Raw genomic sequence first — 20570 nt, forward strand, 5'->3', positions numbered from 1 at the left:
GGAAAAGGCGCCGCATCGCACGGTGGGTGAGCTCTGGGGGAGGGAGCGGACCTGGAAACAGGACGTGGTTCTGATCGCTCCAAGGGCGGAGGAGGATTCTCTGACGGCCACAAGACCTGTTGCCATTGGCCACGTTGACGCCATTTTGGAATTCCCACCCCCAACTGGAAACCGGGCGACCCTATGATGAAGCACCCTCTCCGACTGGACGGGCGGAGCACAGGCCCGAGGACAGAAACCAAACATGAAGGAGTCGGAGAGAAGTCGTGACGCATCAGAAACTTTTATTTTACAACAGAACATCAGATTATTGACCCAGACGTGCGCCCTGACTCGCACCTTTTTAGATTCATGCTAAAAACAAAAAACCCCAAAAATAAACAGATAATCTACCTCACAACTATTATGTCGACCCCCCCCCCTTCAGAATGGATACCTCCGAAAATCCTACGAAGTCTGTTCATACGTCAGCTAGATCCTAATCTATTATTATAAAGATAACAAAAATAAAATAAATAAAATAAAGCATCATCATCATCATCATCATCATCATCATCATCATCATCTGGTCGCTAAAGTCACTCTTTATTTATCCTCATTTTTTAATTCCTAACGACAGAAGATTGTAGTTTGCGTTCCCCTCACGCTGTCGCACGTTTGTTTGGTCGATAAGAGGAAAACGGGAAAGACACAAAAAGAAAAGAAAAAAGGGCGGGACGAAGGTCACAGGGAGTCTCATTGGTCTGTAATGTCCCGACGAGTTGGGACGACAACCAATCAGATGGCAGAGGAAAGAAGAAGAAAAGGAGCCGACGGAGGCAGCGGCTCAGAGACGGATTCCCGCTTTACACCACATGACGGGTCTTTAATGGATGGGTTCAGTATTAAGGCTAAAAATTTAACTAAACAATTATTTAAAAAATTAAAACTGATGCGATCCTCAATTTCTGAATCGAGTTGAAATTTCCAACGTCAATATTTTATTTGGGATTCATGAAGCCAAATAAATACACTCAAATCCTCTGCTGCTCTCGGTGTCAGTCACATTTATTAATTGTAGGTTTTTAATTAGAATTTATTTTTATATTTTTAAAACTCTTTCATTTCAGAAATCATTTTCCTATTTTTTTAAAACATAATGTGTTAAGTAAGAGTATTGTATCGCATTTGTCTATTTCATATAGATTTATTATTATTATTTTATAAAAAATACAATACTGCAAGTTCAATACAGCAATTTATCTGATATAATATCTAATTTCTGTATTGGACTGACTTTGCAACACACATCAAATGGTGAAATGGCAAAGTTGCAGCGACTCCTCCCACATAAAATATCAATCTACGGTGACGAACCCTGACCCCATTGGAATCAAATGTCTCAACGTTTCCCTTTGTTGCCGTTGCTTTTTGCAGAGAAACCGTCTTTAAGTCGCGAGCAGCTCAACCCAAATACAAGTTGGAAATAAGAGGCTCCACATCCGGAGCCGACGCAGGGAGACTCGTGGGACAAATGAGTAAAATAAGAACAAACAAAGTGTTTTTCCTAAAAGCCTGTCACAGCGAGGTGGCGGCTGCGCTGCTCTCAACGCTTCCTTCCAGATCAAAACAAAACAACGTGACGGGGCAGAAATAAAAACACTTGGAAAGGTTTCTCAAGACACAAGCCACCAACAAACCTAAACAACACTTTACATCACATGTACAGCAGAACAAAATTAACTAAACAGGAAGTGACCCGGCTCTGAGTGTGTGTGTGTGTGTGTGTGTGTGTGTGTGTTAGTGCAGGTCTGTTCCGTTGCCATGGAAACAGTTTGGGGGTGTGAATTAGGGGCAGTGACTCAGTAACGTCGTCAAGGCGCAGCGTTGCCAGCGCTGCGGTTGCTCAGTACAATTTAAATTCTTTCAGGGCAGGGGTCTCAAATGTCTGGGTCGGGGTCCACGTCCAGCCCAGGACACAATTAAACGTGGCCGCTCCATGTTCATACAGGTTCATGGCTCACAACACAAATTCATTTTAAAGTAACAATAGTGAGGAGATTAAGTGTTTTTAATGCTTATTCATATTTTCTTGAACAGAGTTAATGAGTCTGGACAGTGGCCAACAGACCGTTTGGATTTGAGACCCCGGGTTTAGGATGAAGCCTCTATGGGGCTGTGAATGTATGAAACTGGCAACCCTCCAGCACCCTGCGCCACCAGGGAAGACTGACCGTGTCGGTGACGTGACCAAAATGAGCTTAAAAAACCCCCCAAAACTGTTATAAGTAAATCCGACAGAACACATTTTACTGAACTTAAACCTTAAAAGGCGCAGTGTGTAGAATTTATGGAACGAATTGGATCAAAATTGAATATAATATTCATATGTATGTTTTAATTAGTCTTTAATCCCATGAAAATTAGAATGGTTGTGTTTTCGTTACCATAGAATGAGCTGTTTTTCCCCACACAGGGAGCGGGTACGCAGCATGGAGGCCGCCGTCTTGGACCGCCATGTTGCATCCCCATGGGGAGGGCGGGGTCGTCAGTTGGTTGCGATGTGCAACCTCACCACTAGATGTCACTAAACTCTACACACTGCACCTTTAAGTTGAATAATGATTTAGTCTTGAACCTAAAATAAATGAAACTGCATTAGTGTTTGATGTTTTAAAAAAGGTAGAAAAACATTATATTAGTGGGGACACGAACAAAGCTCTTCAGCCCCGCCCTCCTTGGATTTAAGGGTCAGACTCCGCCCATGGGTGGGTGTGCGTGCGTGTGTGTGTGCTCAGTATGCGTCGGTCCTGTAGCTGTGATGGGAGTCGGAGGTCAGCTGGGTGGTCTCGGTGGCCGACGATGGCTGCATCATGATGGGATCACCGCCGCCTGAGGGGGGAGAGAGGGCACGCGCGCGCACGCGCGCACACACACACACACACACACACACACACACACACACACACACACACACACACACACACACACACACACACACACGTCAACGTGTAACTGAAATACACACCACCGAGCTGCAGCGTTTAAAATTAAATCTCACATTCCCACATGAATTCAGTGTGTGTGTGTGTGTGTGTTATTATACTTGTGAGGTCTCTGAATTGACTACTTTTTGGTTTACAAGTGCACCAGAAACATAGGTCCTCCATTATCAGGTGTATTTACTTGGACCTCACTTTGATACCAGTACAAGAACGTGTGTGTGTGTGTTGGTTGTACCAAACCTGTGAGGACCGGTCTCCAAATGATTACTGTTTTGTTTAGGAGTGCAGCAGAAACATGGGTCCTCACTTTGATACCAGTACAAGATTGTGTGTGTGTGCATGCGCGTGTGTGTGTGTGTGTGTGCGCGCGTCACCTCTCTCGTCGGAGGTCATCTGGGCCTCCAGGTCCTCGGGGGACACGTAGAACTCGGGCTCCTGCTCCATGGGGGGGCGGGGCTTACACTTCCCACAGCAGCAGTTACAGCAGCAGCACAGACAGCAGCAGAAATAACAGCCTGTAGCCAGCCCACAGAAGAGGAAGAGAGCCTGGGGGAGGGAGAGCAAGGGAGGAGCGGGGATCGGGTGGAGGAGGGAGGGAGGGAGAAAGAGGGCGAGGGAGGGAGTGTGAGCGATGGAGAGAGACAGCCGGTGAGAAAGAGTGGGAGGAGAGGGAAAGGGAGAGAGAGAAGAACATTTGTCAGATGTCAACTACAAACGCTTCCGCAAATCCCCCCCCACTTCACTGAACACCTCCCAGCTCCACCTTCCTCCCCCACCTCCCACCCGGCTTGGGGCGGTGCTGGAGTTTCTTGGAGCCCAGTGGGGAGCATGGGGGGGGTCCTGCTGTGGTCCCCACGGAGCGGTCCCCACGGAGCGGTCCCCACGGAGCGGTCCCCACGGAGCGGTCCCCACGGAGCGGTCCCCACGGAGCGGTCCCCACGGAGCGGCCCCCACGGAGCGGCCCCCACACTCACAACATTCCATGGTCGGTAACTTGTGATTCTGGAGCCCCCCCTCACCTTGGCCCACCAGCTGGACAGGACAAAGTAGGTGTTGACGTTCTCCTCCCCAAACTGCTCGGCCACGTAGAGGCCCAGCGAGCCGTACTTGTCGTAGATGTTCCTCTTGGTGCCGTCGTTCAGGATGGCGTGGGCGTTGTTGATCTCCTTGAACTTGTCGGCCGCCTCTGGGTTGTCGGGGTTCTTATCGGGGTGGAACTTCAGCGCCAGCTTCCTGTCGGGGGGGAGGGGGGAGGTGTAGAGGTGATAGCGATGTGTTTTAGGATAACTTAGCGGCCTGGGCGACGTAGATAAAATCCGATATCACAATATAATTCTGACCGACAATTTGACGATGTTTTGGGGACGACTATTGGCGCTTTCATCAGATATTTTCACGCAAGGAATATAATGCTGCTTTCACACATGCACTGGAGCCCTGAAATGATCCGGACATCACCATAATGACACGGATCCACAACGCCGCAGCTTTCTTTCTCCGTTGGGATCTTGGTGCACGGAGCGTAGCTGCTTCTGCTGCTTCCCTTTATGTCCCTTTACACTCTTTTGTTTATATTGCGGATGTATCCAAATTCATGGAGTATCAACTCAAATAAATACTGATAAGTCGGTAGCCTGGTCCGCCATGTGTGTGCTGTAAAACGACGCAGCGTCATTGCGTCACTTCCTGCCTCCTGCACGCTCCACCCAGGCTCCGCCCCTCGTCTAAACCAAACTAAGTATTTCCAGCAGGTGTGAACGCACCGACACGGACGGTCTACGGCTGTGTGCTACATGTGTGAGAGGGCAAATCCCAACAATGTCCGGACCTGATCATCTGGACATTGTTCATCTGGAGTTTGTGTGGAAGCAGATTAAGAGAAACAATCACTAGTCATGTGGATATTATGACCATTGATTAGAACATCTGGAGCAGTCTATTCAGAAAACAGCATTACTTCACTGTTAGACTCCTTCAAGAAAATATGTAAATATTTCGCCACATTACCATGATGATATCTGGTTTAATATCAGGAAATATATCATTTATCAACACCTTAGACTGGGTGTCGGGCAGGGCTCACCATTCTATACCGATATATTGACATTTCATATACATAATGAGAATTTCTGCCTAATTTTCAGTTTCACCATCTGATGCGTTACAAAAATATTCCTGGGCAGTCCAATACAAAAATTAAATATTTCAATTAATTTGTGACAATGGTGATATTTGATATTTAATTTTTATTGTGCGACGTCTCATAAACATAACATTGGATCGATACTGAATCCAATCCTGAAGCTCTAATTCACATCGATGTTCAATAGACGAGGAGAGTTTGACATGGAGCTCTGGTGCTGCCCCCTAGTGGTACATCACAGAAGGCAGTGAAGAGAGTGTGTGTGTGTGTGTGTGTGTGTGTGTGTGTGTGTGTGTGTGTGTGTGTGTGTGTGTGTGTGTGTGTGTGTGTGTACCTGTAGCATTTCTTGATGTCCTCGGGCGTGGCGTTCTTGTCGACTCCCAGCACGATATACAGAGATTCTCCTGACGTGGACAGAGTCCTCTGTCTCTGCTGCTCCATGGCCTCGCTCGCTCTCTCTCGCTCTCTTTTTCGCTCTCTTCCCCTCTCACTCACTCAGTGCCCAGCCTGTCAGACAGGAGGAGGAAATAGAGGCAATAGATTAAACATCGAGGGATGGATGACATTTTTATTTGCCACTATCAATTTAGAGGACGACAAAACATTTACATTAATTCATTTAGCAGACGCAATTGTCCACGGCGGCTTGAGAGCACAAACAAAACAAACAACACAACCGTTACGCCTGGATATAAGACAACATCAACAAGACATGAACTCTTTGTTTGTGCAAGTTTAGGCTTTTGTTGGATAAATTATAGGACTGAGCCATTGTTCAAGAGTATATTTTGATGTAAATCAAATGCTCGACACTAGGCCCATTCAACTGGCAGATTGGCCCTTTGAATAAGACGGAAGGATCAGCAGACCAGAATTTCCGTTAGAACAAATTGGTGCCGTTCCACGCGTCCTGGAAGATTTCAATGTCGTACAAATGGTAGATTCAGGTCAAATATTATTACATTACATTGATCAGACACTTTTATCCAAAGCGACTTACAATTATTCAAACACCGACGGACGCAGCCATCAGGAGCAATTAGGGGTAAAGTGTCTTGCTCAAGGACACTACAGCATGCTAGCAGGAGGAGCCTGGGATCCAACCAGCAACCTTTAGATGACTAGACCACCAGCTCTACCTCCTGAGCTCCTGAGAATCGTGAAGGCATGTAGATAAATATATTTTTTTATTGAATATTCAAATAAAATAAGTCCCGTCAGTTAAGCCATTTTAAAAATAAACAAATAAATATACTATATATAAATATACTATAGTATTACTACTTGAAATCAAATAATTTCCATTTGTGGAAAAGAAGTAACAAGTGCAGCTGCTTTAATTAACATTTCACTTAAATAAAAATGTAAATAAAAAAATAATAAAATGGCAAGTAGGTTGAAATAAAAAATACATTTTGTGGTGTACATCTCTTCCGCATATTTTGGATATTTACTATTTACTGTTTATAAGACAATGGACATTGATCGTCTGCTTTGCGTCTAACTAAAATATCCAGAAAACGCCAAACTACCATGTGTCTGTCCTGTTGTCACATGACATCATGTTTCTCTCCTGTTGTCACATGACATCATGTTTTTGCTTCTCCAACGCTCTGGACATTGTGCTCAGTTTGTACTGTGTCTCCAAGCGCCGCCTGCGGGCGGGGCTTCTTTCTCAATCGACAACCGTGATTGGTTAGAGGTGAAAGGTCAGCTTCAAATCGTCAAAACTGATTTGCTTTCCGTTGCAACTTGCCAAATGCAGAAATGAACAGATGTACGGAATTCTATTAAATTTTGACATGGAGGAAAATTAATATGCTATAAATATCGTTGTTGTTTTATCGCCCGGTGCAAATTAAAATTGTGCTTAGAGGGAATTATTTTCACAGGACATTATGACCGGAGAAATTTAGATATGTCGGACTTCAACAGACTTTCCCGATCAAATTGCGGCAATTACCGGATAACGGAAACGCTACAATAGACCAAAATAAAATACAAAAATTGGACCATTGTTTCAAAACATACGTTCAATTGTTCTCCAAAAGAAGGTTTTACCGAGCTTGGGAACAAGACCAACCTGCAGCTCATGTTCCATTTGCTCTACAGAATACGTCTAGCCACCCTCCCATTCAAACAGATTTCCAACTGACCTTGCCAGGGTCGGGCCAATCACAACGTTTATCTAATATGGGGCAGGTTGCGGGTTTGATACGATGACGATGCAAAGGAGTTGGCACCTTACTAAGATGGCTGCCAATGATGTGGAACGGCCTGTTGAGAATCCGTTATCGCAGCAGTATTAAACAAACTGAAGCAGCAGAAGAAAACAAGATGACTGATGAGAATCAAATCCAAAAGTACAGTAACATTTGCCATTTTTGGCGGTGACATTTTTTTGCCGTTGTTTTACAAGCATAGACAGTTTCCACCAAGAAAAAAAGTTGATATGTAGGAACCCTGAGCTGGTAACAAGTTAAAAATCTGGCCCCCAACAGAATGTAGTGGAGGAGCCTGACTCTACAGCCAAGGAACCAGTTTCTGCACCTCCCTGGTTACTGGTATGCTGTGTCCAAGAGGTGGAAACACAGCAACAGCAACAGTGTGCTGCGGAAGCAGATTATGTGGAAAGAAGAGCAGACAGTTACTTTTCTGAAGGGTAGAGATTCAAAGACTTTAAAGAGCACAAAGCAGCGTTTGTACAAAGTATTTCCCAATACAGGATGGGACACTGTACACCTGGCATGAGGAGGAAGAGAGGGAGAGATTAGGGGGTGAGAGGTGTAGAGGAAGAGAGGGAAGAGAGGAGGAGTAATGTTGAACCACAGCAACTGTGAAGGAGTCAAATACTCACTGCACCAAAAACCTGGTCACACCTGCTAACATCCAGCATTTGTCATCAGTGGGAAAGGAAAACCCGGTCTCAGTCCCGAGTCAAATGACCCGGCAATAGACCGTTTTTTTAACCGGCTCCACTTATGATCGGCTCTGATGTGAACCGGATCGACCCGCTCATTTTGGCCCCTTTACCTGTATCATATCATGAGATCCAGCCCAACGTGGTTCTTTTGTACCATCTACATCTCTACCCTACTGAGCTGAATAATCACTATTGGCAATATTCCGTGAATGGAAGGGTGTGGGAATGGAACCAGTATCATTGCCATAAAGAAGAGGCGGAGCCGAATCCAAATAAAGCACAAATACTGGGTTTTTACAAATATCTATTTTGTACAAATACTTCAAAAGTTATTTGTTATTGTGGGAAAAAAAACAAAAACATTCTGAAAAATGGTCCGATCAGAACCGTGGCGCTCGGCGGCAAAGACGAGAAACTGAAACACGTCCAGTCTCTATGGAGACAGGTGTTTATATTCTTTAATTTGATAATTTTTCTTCTTAAAATGCCTCTCAGAGCCACGACGTGTCTTTTACAGTTAGGGGTGCGGTGCGCTGACATCGGGCACAAGCGCGTCCCCACCCGCCGGGGTGGCGAACGGACAGGGAGAGGTAGAACGGGTGGAGAAGGTTCCTTCTCCTGAGACAGAGGGTGCGGGACAGGTTGAAAATGATCACGCTGATTTAATACCATGGGGTTTAGGGTTATTGTGGTCGGGGGGCGGGGGCTCCGTCCTCGCTCCGTCAGCGGAGGGAAGAGTCGGCGGGGCGGGGCCACCGGGAGCGAAGCGCCGGTGTAAAAACAGATTGCGTTGCCTCATCTCACGTCGCATGAGACACCTCCCACACCAGCGTCACCTACTGTATCTGTGACATCATCATGTGGGAACTGACTCCTTACGCAACTTCTCCATAAAGGAGGCTGATGTGGGAGGGACTTCCTGCTGCCTTTGACGGATATTTGGTGTCAAGCCATGTTACCGCTTCCATGTGGGAAAGGGCTGAACAAAGAAATTAAATGGAAGGAGTAAAATACAAACCATGACGATTCCCTGTGTGTGTGTGTGTGTGTGTGTGTGTGTGTGTGTGTGTGTGTGTGTGTGATGGCTGAGCTACTTTCTCTTCCTCTCTCTATCAGTACTTTCACTATCCCGTCCTGCATGTTCAGAATTGAAACTGTAATGAGATCACACTCGCACGCTGTAGCAGGCCAGATAAACGCAAGGCGTGATGATCACGAATTCTTTCCAAGGAGCTTGATAAGCGCACGCGACTCCTCTCCAACAGGAAGCGAGCAGATGTTGTCCGGGGCTGGGCAATCATTCAAATTATCACACATCATCTTTCAGTGCTCACGTCTGAATCAATGACGGAGAACTCTGTGTTGGTTCAGCACTTTGGGACTCCACAGCATCAAGTCAGAAGCAAATGTCTTGAGATATGTTTCTCATTATTGCCCAAAACACCCCCTGGGTGTCTTTCTGGAAAATAAATTCTTCCATATCGCCAAGCCTCACTTCCTGATTAGAAGTGTTCCAGGGCAGCTACTGATGGAGCTGCTCCACCATCTCTCTCTCCTTTGCCCTGAAGAGTTAGCACATCTCTCTCTTTCTCTTTGTGCATCCTTCTCTCCTCAGCCTCATATCAGTAAATATGGTTGAAAGACGGAGGAAATGCAGAGTAGAAAAGAGTAAACAGAAACTAGGACAGCTGCATGGACAGTTTAGAAAACACACCTCCCACATTGTTTCCTGCTGCAGCCATATTAATGGCAGCTTAGTTCACACTAAGTTCTCAAAAATTATTAGAAATGGCAACTTCAGGGAGAAATTCCACCTGGGCACCCAGGTTTGGGATGTTGGTTGCCCAGAGGACAACCATGTCTGTTTATGATTTGAGGGCAGATTGTTATTGTCAATGGTCCTATACAGCAGATACATAACCTCTCCTTAACCACTGTGGTTAGGTTTTGTTGGTTGCTATAGAAATAATGGGGGGATGGGGATGGTAGCTCAGGAGGTAGAGCTGGTCATCTAGTAATCTAAAGGTTGCTGGTTGGATCCCAGGCTCCTCCTGCTAGCATGCTGTAGTGTCCTTGAGCAAGACACTTAACCCCTCATTGCTCCTGATGGCTGCGTCCGTCGGTGTTTGAATAATTGTAAGTGGCTTTGGATAAAAGCGTCTGATCAATGCAATGTAATGTAAAATAATACAGTCAGATTTAAACAGCCTCAAAGTGAAGGATCTACAGTGGGGCAAAAAAGTATTTAGTCAGCCACCAATTGTGCAAGTTCTCCCACTTAAAAAGATGAGAGAGGCCTGTTATTTTCATCATAGGTTCACTTCGACTATGAGAGACAGAATGAGAAAAAAAAATCCAGAAAATCACATTGTCTGATTTTTAAAGAATTTATTTGCAAATTATGGTGGAAAATAAGTATTTGGTCAATAACAAAAGTTCATCTCAATACATTGTTATATACACTTTGTTTGCAATGACAGAGGTCAAACGTTTTCCGTAAGTCTTCACAAGGTTTTCACACACTGTTGCTGGTATTTTGGCCCAGTCCTCCATGCAGATCTCCTCTAGAGCAGTGATGTTTTGGGGCTGTCGCTGGGCAACACGGACTTTCAACTCCCTCCAAAGATTTTCTATGGGGTTGAGATCTGGAGACTGGCTAGGCCACTCCAGGACCTTGAAATGCTTCTTACGAAGCCACTCGTTCGTTGCCCAGGCGGTGTGTTTGGGATCATTGTCATGCTGAAAGACCCAGCCACGTTTCATCTTCAATGCCCTTGCTGATGGAAGGAGGTTTTTACTCAAAATCTCACGATACATGGCCCCATTCATTCTTTCCTTTACACGGATCAGTCGTCCTGGTCCCTTTGCAGAAAAACAGCCCCAAAGCATGATGGTTCCACCCCCATGCTTCACAGTAGGTATGGTGTTCTTTGGATGCAACTCAGCTTTCTTTCTCCTCCAAACACGACAAGTTGAGTTTTTACCAAAAAGTTCTATTTTGGTTTCATCTGACCATATGACATTCTCCCAATCCTCTTCTGGATCATCCAAATGCTCTCTAGCAAACTTCAGACGGGCCTGGACATGTAGTGGTTTAAGCAGGGGGACACGTCTGGCACTGCAGGATTTGAGTCCCTGGCGGCGTAGTGTGTTACTGATGGTAGCCTTTGTTACTTTGGTCCCAGCTCTCTGCAGGTCATTCACTAGGTCCCCCCGTGTGGTTCTGGGATGTTTGCTCACCGTTCTTGTGATCATTTTGACCCCACGAGGTGAGATCTTGCGTGGAGCCCCAGATGGAGGGAGATTATCAGTGGTCTTGTATGTCTTCCATTTTCTAATAATTGCTCCCACAGTTGATTTCTTCACAACAAGCTGCTTACCTATTGCAGATTCAGTCTTCCCAGCCTGGTGCAGGTCTACAATTTTGTTTCTGGTGTCCTTTGACAGCTCTTTGGTCTTGGCCATAGTGGAGTTTGGAGTGTGACTGTTTGAGGTTGTGGACAGGTGTCTTTTATACTGATAAGGAGTTCAGTGGTGGGTACCATTAATACAGGTAACGAGTGGAGGACAGAGGAGCCTCTTAAAGAAAAAGTTACAGGTCTGTGAAAGCCAGAAATCTTGCTTGTTTGTAGGTGACCAAATACTTATTTTACCGAGGAATTTACCAATTAATTCATTAAAAATCCTGCAATGTGATTTCCTGGATTCTTTCCCCCCCATTCTGTCTCTCATAGTCCAAGTGTAGCTATGATGAAAATAACAGGCCTCTCTCATCTTTTTAAGTGGGAGAACTTGCACAATTAGTGGCTGACAAAATACTTTTTTGCCCCACTGTACATGATACAATACATGACATTATCGAGTATGTGATCTGTGTGTATGTGTGTCAGCCATTAGTCGTCCCTCACTTAAGCCCCAGAAGCCACCAGATGGCCGCTATTGCTGTAGAAACCCTGTATTACCACGACAACGCCACGCCTGACACCGCAGGGATTTAACAACCTACCCACCGAGCCACGCCCACCACCCTGACTTCAAATCAACCAATTGCAGCACAGATTCAAACCTGCCATGTAGGCGTGTGTTCGCCAATGCAAGGATTAACTAAGCAGAGAGAGAGTGTGTGTGTGTGTGTGTGTGTGTGTGTGTGTGTGTGTGTGTGTGTGTGTGTGTGTGTGTGTGTGTGTGTGTGTGTAATCACATCCCAGTGAGCGTAAACCAATCACGTGACTCCTTACAGAGTGGCAGCCAATCACATGCTGCGTTGCTGGCTCTCTCCATGGTCACGCTGTTCATGGATCATTCACAGAAAGAATCAGAGTGGAAAGAATTAGCCGCAGTAATGCGTTGGGGAGCATATGGGGTCCGGTTTGCAGAGCAGTTTATTCTTACATGTGGATGCACATTTGTTAGAGTGAGTGTGAAAATGTTAACGTTGTGTTCAGTACAAGAGGTTAAAAAGTAACGTGAACTCATTCTGTCATGTTCGCAATGCCAAGTGACTCCTCAATCAATTCTGCCTTGTTAGGTTCAGGGTTTCCGATCAGATGGTCCATCCATAAAGACACAAAAGTGCCTGGTGACACATCCTGAATCAGCAGTGAGGTGAGCGTTCTCAGGGGCATGCGACATGACCACCTCAGAAGGATTGAGAATTGTGCCGGAGGCCATCCTTAAAGACTCTGTTTCACTGACAAGGACACAGCATAAACCAATAGTGTCTTACATGGAGAACAATGTGATTTCATTATGGAACTGCTTTGGTTTTCAGTTGGTACGTTGTGCAGATCTCACAGCATCAGGATCAATAAGTGCTGGAAAGAAACATTTTGGTTTCTATAAATACCATCCAAGATAGGAGCTTCAGACGGCTTCTTCAAATAGCCTTGCTGTGTTACCGGAGACACAGTCGTAAGCAACACCCCTGTCTCATGTCACGAGGAGATGGAAAGGAACATTTTAAAGGTGGATCTTTCAAATCAAGTTGTTTTCTTTTATGTTTTAAAAGAATTGTGTAAATGTAGTTTTACATATTTACCAGTGATGTTGCACTGTTCAGAAACCTGTCAGTCTTTGAAAAGAAAATCTATATTGTGGCTCGGTATACAGACTAAAAAGATCATGATGTGATATTTGGAGATATTGTGCACTGCTAACTGTACTATTGAACCAGAACGTTCCTGACAATTCCATTTCCTGTTTTTCCAGGAAGTTTATATACTGTAGAAACACACTAAGTCTTGTTTCCTCCTCTGAAGAACCTTCTACTCTGTTCCTTATGTTCTGCCACCGCCCGTCAGAACTTGAAGCACTTGATTATTCAGCTCAGTAGGGTTGAGATGTAGATGGTACAAAAGGATCACGTTGGGCTGGATCTCATGATACGATACCATTATATATCAATATACTATTTTTATATCAATATATTGACATTTTATACATAATACGAGCATGACAAGAATATTTCACGGAACAAATTCAGTCTAATACAGAAATTAAATATTTCAATTAATTTATGATTATTGTGATATTTAATTTTAGTGGAACTTAACATAACACCCAAACAAAGTATTGATGTTAGAATTTTGAAATGCATTTAGAGATTGAAACAGAATTTAATGTATTTATCCAACCCAGCCCTACACAGCAGAGCTGTAGTCAAACATTAGCTCTGTCCAGAGTGTGTGTGCAGCTAATCCTCTGCCTTCACCTGTTCACCAAAGGAGGTTCCCTCTGTAGTGGCTTCACTTTTAAACACATTGCACAGTAGCACGCCCGGGCCACACCTTCCTTGTTGTAATTACAATTAAAACATCGACATTCAACCCATGTCTGATCATGAATTCTTATTCTCGATTCACTGAAACAACCTGAGGTTCGACACATACTATAAAGTTGTATCAGGGAATTAACTTGAATTACCCCAAATATTTCAGCCAAGAACCACAGGCTGCTACTGGTGGACACAACCTGCTGTTTCCTTCATTACTGCCCAGAGGAATCCAGTGGATCAATACCATTACTGATGATGGGTTTCTAACGCACGCCAGACGCACGCACGCACTCACAGAGTTGTGGGCAAACGCTAAAATGTGAGGCTGTGCCTCTGGATATTGTGCGACCTGGGTGGTCCCTTGGGGCGGGATCAGAGGGCATGGGCTGTGGTTTAATTATGTAGCCAGTAATGTGAAAGGGCAGATATTGTGATTGGTGCTGTCGAGATAATGACATTTTGGTTGGCGATTCCCAATAATTGTGTTTAGCAATTGAATTGTGTTATACTTTGATTTTATGTCACTACAAACGTCTCATAACAGATCTCATAATTTTCTCTCTCTCCACTTCTTTCACTCCACTTCCTGTATGTCTCTGCTCATCATCGCTCCTTCATCCGGTGTGTCCCACCATCGGCCTGTCGCTCTCCATCCATCTGCATCCAAAAACTGCAGCATCAGCCTGGATCATGTATTTCAAATAATTAAAATTTGTCCACTATTAAAACACTTCACTGTGATGAACCTAGATCAAGTTGGAATTGTTTTCTGCTAGTACATTAATATTGCTTAATAATGCACAATATCATCCATAGCACACTACATACAGCACAAAAAGATGTCCAAAATGACCCTCAAAACAATGGAATAAACAGAAAACACTTATTTTCTGAATTAATCCCCCATGTTGTGAACCGCTGTGTGTGTGTGTGTGTGTATATATATAACCGTACACACACACACACACACACACACACACACACACACACACACACACACACACACACACACACACACACACACACACACACACACACACACACACACACACACACACACACACACACACACACACCTTCCTCTCACTCTTCATCTCTTGCTTATTTCCAATGTTTTCTCACTCCATCGTCTCTCGTTTGTTTCTGAATAAAGCCTCTTCTCCTTTTGTCATCCAGCATCTCTCACCACCTCAGGGTGACACGTGTCACTTCAAAACACAGACAGACAGACAGACAGACAGACAGACAGACAGACAGACACTGACTGACCAACCGTCTGTCCGTCTATCTGACTGACGCTTCAGCTCACACAACCACACGGACGTCGGGCAGGACCGTCAGCTTTTAGGAAATATTCAATAATCGTGACAAAACAACAAAAGTGGACTCACGCAGGAGACTCCAGTTCAGGTGGGTGTATGTTCAGGATACTAGCAAGAGGAGCTCTCCACCTCCAAGAGGGAGGTAGCCACACACACACACATTCAGACAGCAGAGATGGCATGCCTCGTACAACTCACTACTGCACACAATAAACGTTCCATTTCACCCGTGTGGTGAAATGGACAGCGGGTTTTCTTAATAATCCCGCTTGGCACAACGAGGCTCTGATGCACAGAGACCCATCCAATCCAATTCATTAGCGAGTGGTCGACCAGTGCTCCTGCGTTCGCATTTCTCAATGGAAACACGTGATGACGAAGCAGAGAGATGCAGCAGACTGCGCTAACGGCCCGAGCTAACTGCTACGCCACCAGAACCCAACAAACCCTAACTTACACAAGTTCAGGTTATTTGGCTCAATATCAATATTATCATATTTCCTTGTGGTGGCGATTATTTTGTTTTATTTTGACATTTAGTCTCTAATTTAGTTGCGGTGGACCACAGTTGCTGGTTTGAATCCCCTGACTGGCAGTTAAAAAATGATCATTCATAGGGAAAGTGAAGAGAGGGTCGGCCTAGGTACATTTCATCACATACTGCCGAGGAGCCTTGGAGCAAGGCACTCATGGTCATTGGACCAGATCTGAATGTGATCTAACCGGTTCAAGCCCCTAGTATTCTTTCTCAATAAAGCTTCCGTTTCAAATTAACAGTAATATTTTCAGAAATCGACTTCAACATAACATTCAAATTGATGTTCTCTTTTCCACTAAACTGTTATTCCATGTTCTTTCTCTTCTTTCATTCCAGAAACAGCCAGTCTATATCAGGCGTGGGACTTTGTCGGAATCCAACAGCAATCTTTCCAGGAGAAAAAGACATTACCATGGCGATGGGGAGTAAAACAAAAAAGTGAGATGGTGAGAGAGAAATTAAGCACGAAAATAGAGGGAGGTGGATGGAGAGAAGGGGACGGGGAGGATGAGAGGCTTAGAGGAGGATGAACCAGAGGTGGGGAATAGACAAGATGACGGAGGTGAGAGAGAAGAGGCTTGATGAACAGAAAGACAAAGTGGAGGTGAATGTGACGGCAGCGTGTGACTGGTGATCACATGCTGCTCACACTTCCCTGTCGACACGTCAACACCTCGGGAGCCAAACCTCCTTCTTGCAGGCACCGTGTTTCAATTTCTTGAGAATTTCAGACCAATGTTAGAAAAGAAGCAATAAATAGAATGTGGACGAAATGAGATTCCACCACGGTTGAGGAAAATTAACTGTCAATTATTACTGTTCAATGTTCAATGTCAAAAGAAAAGTGTTCTGTCATGGCCGCCATGTATTCTGACAAAATGATCACACAATATTATTATTATTATTATTATTATTATACTATTACACAGTGGAATAAGATGCAAAAAATACATACAAAATTAAATTGTTATTTATTTGTATGATGAGTACTGATCAGAAAGCCTGGTTTAGACCTGCTGGTTCAGTCATTTTATGGATGACGGAATGTGACTTGAGGCTTTTTTAAAGGCGTTACGGTGCAGTCACGTCAGCCAGGAGCTCTAATAAATACCTGGTGGCGGATGAATCTGAGGTCCTTTAACAGCTTTGTGGTTGCTGAAATTAATTATAATTAGAGATTGTTTGACTCATCATAATATATTAACAAAAAATACAAGGTCAAAAGTGATATCAAATGCTCATCACAAGATATCCAAATTTGAAAAGCTGAATGTGTTCATTTGACATTGGAACGTGAAAAAAATCGGGTTGACATTTCATTTCCCTCAACCAAACCAAGGGAAAAAACCCTCATTTGCATTTTATTTATTGTTAATTTCAAATGACACTTTAGTTTGGTAGGAAACATACATGTAAAATATGATGATTTTTCCAAACGATCACAACCTGCTCAAATTATTGTGATCCAGCAACTGACGTAATAACTGAAGGAGAAGCTGGACTCCCAGCCTGTAACCACCATGTTGTTAAAGCAAGCTTCACTTTGGGGTGAACTGCCTGTAAGCAGAGTCAGGCATGTTGAACCAACTGATCAACACGGTGCTCAGCGCTTCCTCAAAGCGGAGCAGGTTCTGAGAGAAAAGGCAGATGTGACACAACAAACTGCCGTCCCACAACATGTCTCAGGAAGTTCATTTTTGGGCTGTAAGTCACTGTGACCAGGATCCAAAAGAGAGTCTTCAAACATTCAGAACTACTCCTGGTTACTCTTCCAAAAATCCTGGTCCTAGTGTGGGAGAGTGGATACAGTCACTGAGTCTGTTGAGCAGGGGACCAAACCTCCACCTGTCAGCCCAAGGGGGTTCCAGGTGGGGGATGATTTGGGGTTTACAGGAGAAACTACAACATTGGAAAAGTACATTTGTAGTTTAGTTTGTATAGTTTTAGTTAGAAAGGACGTGGGAAATATCATTTATACCTTCCAACTAGCCTGTCTGGCTACCTGTCTGCCAACCTGTCTGTCTGGCAACCTGTCTGTCTGGCTGGCTGCCTGTTTAGATGTCTGTCTTGATGCCTGTCTGGCTGCCTGTCTGGCTGTCTTAAACCCCTTTCTATGATCCTCAGATTTTCTGAAGGGTTATTGGCTTCACTGGTAACAACTGGCATCACATTTATCAGGGAAACACACGAAAAGTCAAAGCTACTAAGTTTCCAATTTCCAAACATTTTAACTATCAGAGCAAAACGTTGAACCCCTTTGATTCGCGCATGAAATGACAATAATAATGGTTTGAATCACCTGAGTAAGGAATTATAATTGAAGTTTTGTGATCAGAATGGTTATTGAAAAATATATCCATATTTGATATATATTGGCCTGTCTGCCCAGCATAATTTATAGTCAAGTATAACCTTAACGCACATTTAAATGCAGTCAATAAATTAAGTGGCGCAATTCCAGTTAAGGGCCTTAACTTAATGAATTAAGAACACTGTGCTCCTTGAAAAGAGTGAGAAATATCAATACTGTATTAACACAGTTTATAATGCCAACTGTCATTTAGCTGGCAGTTTTATGTTCCAACTGATTTCCTGGACACGACAATAACGGTTGCCCGGTTGCCCTGGGCAAGCAGATTTGGGCCACAGTCAACCCTCTCTGTATACCTATGCATGTTTATAAACTACCACCAAGGTAAATTACTTTTCCTAGGGCATTGATTTACTCTGTCAAAAATGGCAAAACCAGAGAATATTGAGATATGGATTATAATTATATAGGATCATTACCACTCAATTATAAACAGGATTACAATTTGGCAACCGACAGCTGATGCATGGTTTCCAGGTTGGCAACCACTTCTAAAGGTTAGTATCGGGACCTGGATTTTGCTGAAACAAAGAAGTTTAATCAACATCAGATGATAATACTGATCGTAAATTAATGAACGCACCATCAAATCTGCCATCTCAATATTACCTTAACTGGAGGAAGATAAAGTACTCAATACTGGTACTTAGTCCGAAGAGAGTGGTATCTGTGCATCGCTTACACATATTACTTTTCTATATATAAAAACTAAACATGGTCAACTATGAACAGCCTGCACCATTCAGTTCCCATCGTAAGTATCGCAGATGCACCTGTGACATTTTCATTTGGAAATTGTGAATTTAAGTCACATGGTCTGTTCCAGTACGAGGGGGTGCGGGAGTTCACATGGCTCTACCAGGGACCTGCCTTGGATCTCCAGGGAACCAGGGACCTGCCTTGGATCTCCAGGGAACCAGGGACCTGCCTTGGATCTCCAGGGAACCAGGGACCTGCCTTGGATCTACAGGGAACCAGGGACCTGCCTTGGATCTCCAGGGAACCAGGGACCTGCTTTGGATCTACAGGGAACCAGGGACCTGCTTTGGATCTACAGGGAACCAGGGACCTGCTTTGGATCTACAGGGAACCAGGGACCTGCTTTGGATCTACAGGGAACCAGGGACCTGCTTTGGATCTACAGGGAACCAGGGACCTGCTTTGGATCTACAGGGAACCAGGGACCTGCCTTGGACCACATCGGCCCGGCAGGTCTGGTCTGGTTTGGCTCCGCGCCCCCCTCTGGCTGTGCGGACCCGGTGTGCTGACTCTGTTTGGGGTGATACGTCACCCCACCGCCCCCGCCCCCGCCGGGGTCGCCATTGAGAGACGCGCACAAGCGGCGAAAACACCGTCAACCCGGGTTTAGAGCGGATTAGCGATGGGGGCTCCGGCGGGCAGCCTCCATGTTCGTTCGCCGCGAGATCCGATCGGTTAATTTAGCCTAGCCTAGCCTAGCCTAGCCTAGCCTAGCCTAGCCGCTAGCCCGCTCACTAATCCAAGGGCAGCTAACCCGTGTTAGCACCGTTAACTGTGCGCAATTCTCACCTTTTTCTGCGTCCGTCTCCTTTCGGGATGTTTTCCTGGTATTTGCGCGTTCTTTCTACAAGCTCCGCATCCCAGGTGGCGTGTTCCAGCAGCTGACCATCGGGCAGCCTGTGGGCAGAGCGGGCTCGGGGCTACGCTGAGGCTGAGCCGCAGCAGCTGTCACCGGGACCGAGCCTCCTGTGCGCGCTCCCGAGGAACAGGCTGCGCGCCCCCGAGCGACGACCAACGGCGGAGGAGGGTGGTGCGTTCAGGGACTCGGAATTCACACCGGATGCGTCGGCGCCGCCCCCCCCCTAGCGGCCGTCGGATGGACTACATCACAATTTCTTTGGGGGGAAATGGGAGAGTCTTGTTTTTGTTGCTCGGTTGGATGTTTGTCATTCTCCAGGCATGACCCTGTATATGGCTTTTGCAAAGTCAGAACAACAAGTACTCACAGTTTTAGAAGAGATCTCTCGGTGGTGAATATGGTCACGGGAGCGGGGAACGGAGCGCTCCTGGTCCACGCCGCGACCCTGCTGCTCCATCCCATGGCTCACCGACGCCCTGGAGACATCAAGCAGGTTTAACATGTGGTCGTGTCCGGATGGAGTTGGGACGTAGTACGCAGCCAGAAACACAACACACTTATTTTACTCTTCCTCTCTAGGTTTCTAATATATTTCTCATTTCAATTCTGCTCTTATTGTTTTTTGTTTTTTTTTACAGTGATCGAGAATCTAATAAAAAATAAATAATCCTGCCCCGTGCGTCGTACGCCGTCATTTCCGGTGTCACGTCTCATGTGTGAAGTTTTGTTGACAAAACATGTTTTCAGAGCTGACAGAGCAGTGGTGAGAGACGCTGTAACGTGACCCCCTGTCAGCGATCAAACCACAAGCACTTCAAGATGCTGATCACAACACAAAGTCCTGGAGTGCGAACAGTACAGAGATCCGAAAAGACTTTGAAAGTCCTGGAGTGCGAAC

General features: G+C 45.0%; 1 protein-coding gene across 1 annotated transcript; it reads right to left on the minus strand.

Annotated features, from left to right (window-relative positions):
* Positions 1-267: 267 nt before the first annotated feature.
* Positions 268-20134, minus strand: dnajc5ab (DnaJ (Hsp40) homolog, subfamily C, member 5ab). The gene is made up of 5 exons (XM_080016011.1): positions 19603-20134; positions 5462-5634; positions 4004-4217; positions 3359-3530; positions 268-2871 (listed from the first exon to the last, which is right to left on the minus strand). Exons 2-5 carry the CDS (start codon positions 5566-5568, stop codon positions 2774-2776), a joined length of 591 nt encoding a protein of 196 aa, XP_079872137.1. The 5' UTR covers positions 5569-5634; positions 19603-20134; the 3' UTR covers positions 268-2773.
* Between the last annotated feature and the right edge of the window lie 436 nt (positions 20135-20570).

This window comes from Zeus faber (assembly GCF_960531495.2).
Source record: "Zeus faber genome assembly, chromosome: 15".
NCBI lineage: Eukaryota > Metazoa > Chordata > Actinopteri > Zeiformes > Zeidae > Zeus > Zeus faber.

Bases quoted from the DNA above. Each gene is read 5' to 3' on its own strand.
- dnajc5ab (XM_080016011.1), bottom strand. From the start codon at position 5,568: ATGGAGCAGCAGAGACAGAGGACTCTGTCCACGTCAGGAGAATCTCTG. The intron at 4,218-5,461 runs GTACACACACAC...CCCCCCCGACAG, and splicing joins GACATCAAGAAATGCTACAG to GAAGCTGGCGCTGAAGTTCC. The intron at 2,872-3,358 runs GTGACGCGCGCA...CTCCCCCCTCAG, and splicing joins GATGACCTCCGACGAGAGAG to GCGGCGGTGATCCCATCATG.